At 58.0% G+C, this 9,321-nt stretch overlaps 1 protein-coding gene across 12 annotated transcripts in view; it reads left to right on the forward strand.

Moving 5' to 3' along the window:
• Window positions 1-8,018, forward strand: part of ERMARD (ER membrane associated RNA degradation) — a 30,267-nt gene extending 22,249 nt beyond the window's left edge. For 11 of the 12 annotated variants that reach the window (XM_060283936.1, XM_030852905.2, XM_030852909.2 and 8 more), the window contains 4 exons: window positions 6-131; window positions 446-664; window positions 1,521-1,634; window positions 2,811-8,018. In XM_060283936.1, the coding sequence (XP_060139919.1) occupies window positions 6-131; window positions 446-664; window positions 1,521-1,634; window positions 2,811-2,994 (643 nt within the window). In that variant the 3' untranslated portion in view covers window positions 2,995-8,018. The remainder of the gene's footprint in view (window positions 1-5; window positions 132-445; window positions 665-1,520; window positions 1,635-2,810) is intronic. The other variant, XR_009558851.1, reaches the window with a different exon arrangement.
• The last annotated feature ends 1,303 nt before the right edge of the window (window positions 8,019-9,321 follow it).

Raw genomic sequence — 9,321 nt, forward strand, 5'->3', positions numbered from 1 at the left:
TTCAGATCAGAAGGTAATTCTGAAATAAATGCCTGCCACTCTTTAATCACAGAAATCGTGGCTGAGCTGTGTCACCACGTGCCCGAGACCCACCGCGTTCCTCACGCCTCGGAGCACCTTCCCCCTGAGGAGTAAGTTCGGGGTGTCCTGGGGGAAGTATTTTGGGGTCGCCGACCTCGCAGTTTTCTGTGTTTGAAGTCTTACACGTTGAAGGTAGTGTTAGAATCCCACTGTGTCCCAGGAGGAATTATTAGATAAGCCCTGATGGTGCGTGCGTTGGTCTGTCTGACGGACGTTACAACACACGATCTGTTCTCACCATCGACACCCGCCCGGTGTAACGATTGCAGCAGGAAGCCGAGACCGCGTTGGAGGCCGCGGCAGGTGTGCAGGCCGCGGAGGACTGGTGACCGTAGGCCCTCGGGACTCTCGCTCTGCCCTGCAGGTGGCCCCAGCTGCTCCGTGAGCTCTGCAGCATCCCTGTCCGGACCCTGTTCTGCCCCAGAGCCGTCCTGGAGGTGCTGGCCGTGCTCCGGAAGATCGGCGCCCACTGCCGCCGCGTGTGTGGCCAGGTGGCCGCCTGCGCGGAGCTGAGGCGCCGGCAGTGGGAGGACAGGAGCCTGCGCTCCCGGCAGCGGCGGAACTACCTGCGCCTGGTTCACAGGTGCGTGGCTCGCGGGTCTCGTTTAGAGGAGCTCTGCTGGGCAGCTCTTACCTCAGGGTACACTTCTACCCCTGACTTCAGAGAAATACTTATTTTCAGGAGAAGTTACATATGTGTCACTTAAAAATACCATTTATAATTTTGGGATATGGGTTCTACGGACCCGGATTTAAAATACGACAGCAGATTTACCTGGGGATGCCAGCATTGTGTATTTTAGAATGTGCTACATCCTCATGAAATTACCATTTTGGACAAATTCCTAGAATTTCTGGGTTGAATGGTATCTGCGTTTATAAAGCTTTTTAGTAAGTATTCCTTTGCTTTCGGAAGGTTACATACAGTTTACACCCTTACCGGCAGTTTATGAGATGATGTTGTTACATCACACATCCTTCCCCAAAACAGGATATATTTTAAAATTCCTCCCGGGAAGACTGGAGTCTGACTTTAACTGGAATTTGGTCCCAGAGACGTTGAACCCATTCTCATGTTGAAGCCATTTGTGTTTCTCCTCTTGGGAGAGTCCTTTGCTGAACGCTGACTTGTAAGGAAGGAGCTGCCACTGGGCAAAGGGACCGGGTGCCGACCTGGTGGAGCCTGGTCCTCAGAGCAGGCAGGGCGCCTGTGGGCTCAGAACCAGGCGAGGAGCTCAGGCCCAAGGTTGGGGGGCATCCCACACAGCCTGCAGGGGCCAGGGCTCACGGCCACTGGGATAACGGCTGTCCACATAAGAGTGTTCTTTTGAGAAGTTTGGATTTAAGGACTTTTGAAAGAAGGATTGGTTAGGTGAAACATTTTTCTCCTTATAAAGGTGATAAATACTTACGTTTATTAACTTTTACTTTATTTTTAGTATTAAGCTTCTGTCTCCTATGCTTTATCTGATTTTATTGCTGATTGCACTGGAATTGGTCAACATTCATGTGGTTCTTGGGAAAAATACTTCGGAATATCAGCAGTATCTAAGGTCAGTGCCCTCACGTACAGGAGACGCAGCTGTGTTTTGCTAATTCTGAATCATGTTCACTCCTGTTGGTTATTTTCTTGGTGATTTTTTCAACCCCACAGTCTGGTCCTGAACTGTTCTTCTCTGTGGACTTCAGTGCAAATTTGTGAGCCTTTAAAACTGACATGTTTCAGAAAATTTAATGTGATTTACATGGGAATGATTTCGGAATTCCTCCCCCTGGTGTAAGAATAACGTCCAGACAGTGTTATCGGGAGGAAGCTGGAGAGGCTGCCACCGTCTCAGGCAGCTGTGCGGATGCCTGGGGCCAGGTCACGGCTCAAAACCGTGGACTGTCTCTGCCGCGGGTCTGCCCCGGGTACTGTAGGGTGGTGCCCTCCACCCACTAGATGCCAGTAGCCCCCAGTTGTGATGACTAAAAATGGCTCAGATGTTGCCACAGTCCTCTGGGGGCAAAATCACCCTAAGTGAAAGCTACGCCTCTAGACAAAGGGTCTGTGGATTTTCATCGTATTATTCTTTTAACTGTTCCCTAAGTTTGAAAATTTCAAAAATTCATAGTTGGAGAAAATTTTAGGCTACTTGGGAACCTTTGAGGAGAACTTGGAAAATGTGAAAATAGCGCTTCTTCCCATCAGTCAGAGGTAATTCCCCTGTGAACTTTCTGACGAATTATCTTTCAGGAAAAGCCTTTCAACAGCAATAGCTGCTCCAGGTGGGACGTATCTCCTTTGAAGGGGTGGCCCCTCTCTCCGTCGGGTGAGGCTGGTCATCAGGGTGGGAACAGGAGGCACAGCCCCCGAGGTCCTGTGTCCTGTGGGTTTATTACGTGTAAGTGTGGTCCAGACGGCCTCTAAGGTCCTTTCTGGAACCGAGTCCCATCAGCTAAGAGCATCCGTCATATGTGGATTTGGGAGAGAAAGATGGAGAGTATGTGAGCTGTGTGGAGTCTGGGTGTCTATCCCCTCCAGTGACACTCTAGTTCGGCGTTCTTCTCCTTCATCCAATTTGTATTCTCTCATTTCTGTTTTGAATGTATTTCTTTTTCTTGAATCCTCAGACAAAAATTAACTACAGAACTTTAGTTGTAATTTCAAAATGAAGGGGATACATTTAAATCATTATTGCATTTTACAAGGGCATAGATAAAGAAATTAATTTCTTTCTTTTAAACAGGTTCTTAAAGTCCGTCTTGCAGTACACAGAGAACCTGGCGGCTTACACCAGCCAAGACAAGAACAAGTGGGATGAAGCTGTCAATCTCACACAGGTGGCCTTGTTGAAAATTTGGACTTTTAGTGAGAAGAAACAAATGTTAATACATTTAGCCAAGAAATCCACGAGTAAAGTAGTCCAATAAGTCAGGATGCTTTGGGATCTATCAGAAAACCCGACCTGAGTAGACTTTACAGCATGTGAGTTGAAAATCCAAAGGCAGGGTGGATTCCAGGTACTGCCTGATCAGGGCACAAGGTCCGTTGCTCTGCAGTTTCCTGACTTGCTTTTCCCAAGTTGTTGGTGTGAACCTCAGGCTGAATCCCTGGGAACCAAATGGCTGTAGCAGTTTTGGGCCTCATCTCCCAATGCATACTGTCCAGAGGAGAGATTTTTCTCACCCAGCTCTCACCCAGGAATGGGCGGCTTCATCTTACTGGCCACAGGCCTAATCTTGAAACGATGGCTGTGGCCAAGACCCTGCCCCGCACTCACCAGTCAGGCTAGGTGGACGTCTACTCCTGGACCGGCCACTGGGGCGTAGAGGGAGGGCTTGGGCTGGTCACCCTTGTCCCTGGAGCTGAGAGTGAGGTTGATATGATTCAGATCTCGAGGGAGAGGGTTGGGGAGGAACAGCTCCTGGAAGACGCTGGGCAGCACGCCTAACAGTCTGCACGTCCCCAGGTTTCCAGGTCTGGCGGGTTTAGTGCAGGGACCAGGAGGGCGGAGGAGTGAGGGCCAGGGCTGCAGCCAGAAGAGCCAGGTCAGCCCTCGCAGGAGGCCCTGGGTGTCTACTGCAGGAAGCTCCTCGTCCGCTTCGGTGGCAGCAGCAAGGCTGTGTTTCTCCAGGAACCCCTGCAGGGCTGCCCCCAACCCCAGTCTGTATGTGCTCAGCTGCACCCACCTGCCGTGATGCACAGCCTCCTCCAGCCCTGCTGGCAGGTCTGGCCTCCCAGGAAGGACTTCCCACAGCCTGTTCTGGCTTCTCAGCTGTCAGAGATGAGTGTGGAGGCCGCCGTTGGGGAGGTGGGGCCGTGTGACAACAGCCATCCGTGTTCCATCTGTCGCTTCACCAGCCCAGTACCTGCAACCCCCTTGTAAAGTGAACTTGTGGGTAAAGACAGTGAAACCTGCTTCTGCCTGATGTGATGCCAGACGCCCACGTCAAGTGTCCACTTCTGGAGAGGTGCTCCTGTGGTCGGTCACGGCCTCCTGGGTGTGGGCTCGAAGGCTTAACCACTCCTAACCCTCCTGGTGTTGGCGCTGGAACGGGCAAGGGGGAAAATGGACTGATCTGTACTCTCACCAGCCAGTGCAAGATCTGCAGAGCCCCGCGGCCACTAGGCTGGCGGAAGCTCGTGTTAAACGCTGCTGCTCTACAGCTCATCGCGTTCCTTTGCCCTCAGCTGCCCACCTCTGTTGGTTGTGGGTCTTCACCTGGTAGGTTGACCCAAACCTCATTCCTGAAAGGGCTTTCCCGCTAGCAATCCTCCTAGTTTGGGTAACTAGTTTTCTGTTGACTTTTATCCCTAGAAATGGGCATCCTTTCCCATGGGCCCCCAAGTCCCCGCCTGTGGCCGCAGCCCTGTCCTCAGGGGCGTGGGGGGCGGTCACCCGCATTACAGGCGGCCCCTCTCGGTCCTTTGGTTCCCTGACACAAGGCCAGCACTGCGGGCGGGCCCTCAGTCCTGTGTAAGGGCTGCCTTGGGGGCCTAGCCTCCCCACAAGCCGTGGCTCCGAGGGGCTCACAGCGATGCTCCCCCCTCACCTGCCTCTTCGATCGACCATGTGTCCTGGTGGCTCAGAGAGGAGGGCGCCTGTCGGGTGGACAGCAGCCCCCGGCGTCCCCGTCTCCGCCACGTCCTCCAGGGGCTGCTCGCGGGGCTGCAGCGCCTGCTGAGGTCTTGGAAGCGGTGCCAGGAGAGCCACCCAGCGGATAAGGCTTCTGTGCCGTGGTGATGGGGTGTGGTGTCCACAGGTCACCGTGTCACCCGACGCCAGCGGAGGGTGCTCTCGTGGGACAGACGTCAGCATGCTGTGCACTCACCTCCTCACGCCCACGAACCACTCTGATACCTCTGGCCCTCGCCTTCCGGTCTCGTTGCTTCCAGGCCCCTGACCACCTGGCCACACTTACCAGTTGCTTCCTCCGTGTAGACCCACCCTCACGGCCAAGGGTCCTTCCCGGCGCTTGACCTGCCCCCCGAGACTGGGGGGGGGGCTGCCCTTGAGGCTGTAACACTACAACTTTCTCCTTTAGGTGGTGTCAGTGGATTTTGCAGAAATCAAACAACTCGTACTTGGGGCAGCCGGCCGTAGGAAGCTCTCCTTAAGCCTGTGGGCACACGGCGAGGAGGTGTGGGCATGTGAGCCTTTTGTCTCTGACCTGGGCCTTGGAACGTGAGCAGCCTGGTCCTGCGTGGGCGTCTGCGGTTTCAGAAGGAGATGCTCCAGCAGGCGCCAGCCCGATGCCGCAAGGGCTCGGACGACACCTCCCACCATCTCGGTCACAAGGACGCTAGGAGCCTCGGTGGAGTCGGGGTTCTAGCCGGTACACGGTCCGGAGGGCAGCTAGGAGAGTTACTGTCACGGTTGTGTCCCAGAACCCTTGGGTCTGTGCTGTGGGCCTGTTTGTGGCTCAGCCCCAGCACCGCACAGGCCGCGCTCGCACACCAAGATCCTCTGCGAAGGCTCGACACCCACACCCCAGATGCCGGTGCTGGCGACTTCAGAGTCACATTCGGCCGTCACTTCGCAGTCAGCTTTCCGTCCATTCTGCCCCAAGACCATCTCCTGTCCTGCCCAGGACTCTCGCCGGTCTTGGTCTGGCCTTCGAGGTGGGGGAGGCCGGGCGCAGGCCTGTGTGGGTGCTGCCCCCGTAGTCCGAGGACCCCAGCGTGTGCTCCCAGAGGGAGCGGCGTGCATTCTTTTGGTTTGGCGCTGCGCTTGCAGGCCCTTCCCGCGGCTCCCTGTGGGCAAACGGCGGCAACGTGGCACCCGTGACAAGCGCTGCCCTTGCTGGGGTGCCGGGCGCTAGGGCGGTGTGGCTGGTGCCTGCCCGCCCTCGGGGAGGCCACGCCGCTCCCGGCCGGTGCTGGGCTGGGCACTGCGCACGGGCTTCCTCCTCTCCGCCCGGTCTGTTTTCTCTGTCCGCCCTGCTCCTGCAGAACCCCTGCCTTGATCGGATGCCTCCCTGCGTCCACGTGGGTGGCAGCCGCAGCAGAGGGGGCCGAAGCTCATTGTTTTCCTCAAACAATGTCACATGTCTGCTGCTCTTCGCCGTTGAGCTGATGGAGAACTTCACTCCGAGGGGCAGGCGTCCTGAGGGCTGTGCCACACCAGCTGTCTAGCCAGCGGGAGTCGCCAGGGTAACAGGCGCCGGCGGCTGAGGGTCCACGACCCGATGGGCACCGTCCGTCACGGCTGAGGAGGCCAAGCAGCTGAGAAGCGGCCAGAGGCGCCTGAAGTTAGCGAGTCCGCCTCATGCTCCCCCGGACGCTTTTTATTTTCTCTGCTGGCCGAATACCTTCAGCAGATGGAAATTGCTGCGAAAAGGAAAGAAGTGAAGATTAGCTAAATTTGTTCTCCATCAAAAGCTCGCCAAGCCATTCGAGAGCGAGCCCGGGAGGGAGTCAGCTCGTGCCGGCCTCAGGAGCGCGGCCGCAGAGGGCAGAGGCCACAGGCTCGGACGCTGGACACAGGCTGGACCCCGGCTCCGCCACGTCCGTTCACGGGCTCAGCCCCCCACACCGTTTTCTCGTGGGTGACGTGTGGAGGGTACCGTCCCGCCCCATTAGGTTGGCGTGACGACCGTGTGCGGGCAGCCCCCAGCCCCGTCCTGACCCGGGCGTCGGTGGCCCTGCCAGGAGGAGGGACTTGGGTGCCTCCGTGTGGCAGCCGAGCTGCGTGCCTGAGCCCGGGGTCCCCTCCCCCCACCGCAGCCTCCGGGTCTCTGCGGGGTTTTCGGTGAAGGAGGGGGCGGGGAGCCGGCCGCTGCCCCCCGTGTGCCCGTCGGCGCTAAGGACAGCTCGGCCTCAGCCCGAGCGGCGCCGCAGGACCGCACCGGAGCCACGGGGGCGCCCCTCAGGTGGGTGTCCGGTGTGCCCAGACGCGCGCACACCTGCAGGAGGGTCGCTGGGTCGCGTCCCTCGGCGCCTCCTGCCTCGCTGTGCTTCAAGGGTTTGGTCGCGAAGCTGCTCTCGCGAGTAAACTCCGGGTTCCTCAGGCGAGGGCCTCTCCGGAGCTCTGTGAGCGCCGTCGCACGGGCTGGGCCCGCGCCTCACGGGGTTGCGCTTCTCTGTCGGGTCGCGGGGCGGCGCTCTTCAGCAAAGCAAGGCCGCGGCGGCCGCGGGATGCGCTGGAAGCCTCTGAGGGGAGGGGCTGGGGGATCATGGATCCGGGCGGCACCTGCTCCTTCCTTCGGCCTTCCCTGCAGCGGGCAGAGCCCGGGCTGCCCGGGAGGGTGAAGAGCGGCCGCCCGCTTGTCGCAGGGCCCACGGGGCTTTCCCCGGGAACGAGCTTTCACTCCGGCCCGGCGAGGCAGGAGCTCCCGTCCTCAGGGAGGAAAGCCCGGGCGGGATTGACCGTGTAGCTCAGAGAACGAACCGCAGGGGAGAAGCTCTTTGTTTGAAGACTGAGGTTGATTTCCTGCAGAGGACGGTGTTCGGCGCGGAGGTGCCGTGGAAGTGGCCCCCTGACGGCTCCCCTTTACCGCGAATTCCCAGCTGGCGTTGCGGCGTCTGGGGGCGGCTAAGAAGAGCCCGCGGGGACGCAGGCCTCCGCAGGGCGTGGCTGCGGCCGGTCTACAGCCACGCTTCGCAGTGCCAGTAAGACGACGTCGCTCTGTTGGTGCCCGTGCCCCCAAGTCTTCGAGGCAGACATAACCTGCACCTGGACCCCTCAGGGTCCCCGGGGCCCTGGATAATGTGACACCAGAGTGAATCGATTTGGGACCGTTTACAGCCCATCTAAGATCAGTTATTAAGTTTTTCCAAAGAAGACCCTGGATGATGCAGGAAGTTCTTTTGACACATCATTCAATTACTTTAAGACAAGAGTATTTTAGGGTACATTCAAAAAAGCCCGTCACGCACTGAGCCCCGCAGCACTGGTTACAGTCGGGGCGGGCGGTGGCACAGCTGCGTCTGTGTAAGTACCGGGTGGGCGCCTTGTTCCCAGAGTACCCCGAGGTCCTTATTGTTCACGTCCGCCCCCTCTTCACCCGCACCCACCCAGTAGGACAGCTCCTTCAGGAGCGAGGGGGCCTGAGAAGGCATCTCCTCGGGGGAGGAGGGCGGGGCCGGGGTGGGGCTGGTCCTCTCCCCGAAGGGGGCGTGGCCAGCGTGGCCCGTGCCACCTGGCATCTCCTCTCCATCTCGTCACAGCCCCGTTTCTACAAGGCTTTGTAGGTGGGTTCTCCCGAGAGCGAATCCCCACAGCAGCACTGTGAAGGCGCAATCCCGCCCGCTTTACAGGGGAGAGAGCAAGGACCCGAGAGAGGGGCTCCCAGCGTCGCGGAGGGGAGGGTCTTGATGCAGGCCTGCGTTCTGGGCCGGGGACTCACCCAAACGGAGGCAAGGCCTGTTGGGTGGCGGCACCGCCTAAGCGTGTTCTCTGTTCTACTACGAGACCCCTGAGGGTGCTCAGGGGTGTTCCTGGGCCTTCCTGCAGCTCTGCGCGGGAATTTAACTTGGCAGCTGCAGCCCATGAGTAACTGTAGTTCACAAAACCTCGCCCCTGAGTTACTGCAACTCTCCCCTCCCACTTGTAAGACGTAACACGGCTTTGAGTGTCAGTGAGGAAATGTCACGAGCCTGCCCTTCCTGTGAACGTGTGTTAGCGCTGTCAGCGCTCTGGAGGGGCCCAGTTTCTTGCTGGAATCAGATTCCTGTATTTCAGCTCATTTCTTTCTTTTTCTTCCCTGTAGTAGTTGATAATTCCGATTTCTCTGGCTTGGATGAAAGTTACATAATAAATAGAGATAACTAATCAGAAAATAAGTACTTCATTCCACTGTGGGCAAGACATTCTGCTAGGGAGGCTGAAGGGTCCCAAGAGGCTGCAGAGGGAAGAGGCCATCGCCGTGGAGGGCGGGGATGGATGGCAGGAAGTGCCGTCGGAGAGGCGCTGGGTCTGGGCTCAGCAGGGGCCCCAGGTGCCATAAGGTCCTGCTGTTTCCCTCTCCATCCTTGGTCTGGGTTGGAGTCATCAGATTGGCCTTGGAGGGTATGCCAGGTGAGGAGAGAGGTGAGGACGAACCCTTGGGAGGAATGATGGTTAGAACAAAGCACAACCAGGAAGGCCAAGAAGGATCCAGCCGAGTGCAGGAGGGAGGCCCCGGGGGTTCAGAGGAAGACATGACCCCAGAAATGTCTCGGGACGAGGCTGGGGAACGTCCACGGCTCTGGCAATCGGGGTCAGGTGGGCGGGAGGGGGCAGGAGGCAGGAACCACAGACTGTGTCACCGGGGGTT

Source organism: Globicephala melas, chromosome 14, assembly GCF_963455315.2.
Source record: "Globicephala melas chromosome 14, mGloMel1.2, whole genome shotgun sequence".
NCBI classification, from domain to species: Eukaryota; Metazoa; Chordata; class Mammalia; order Artiodactyla; family Delphinidae; genus Globicephala; species Globicephala melas.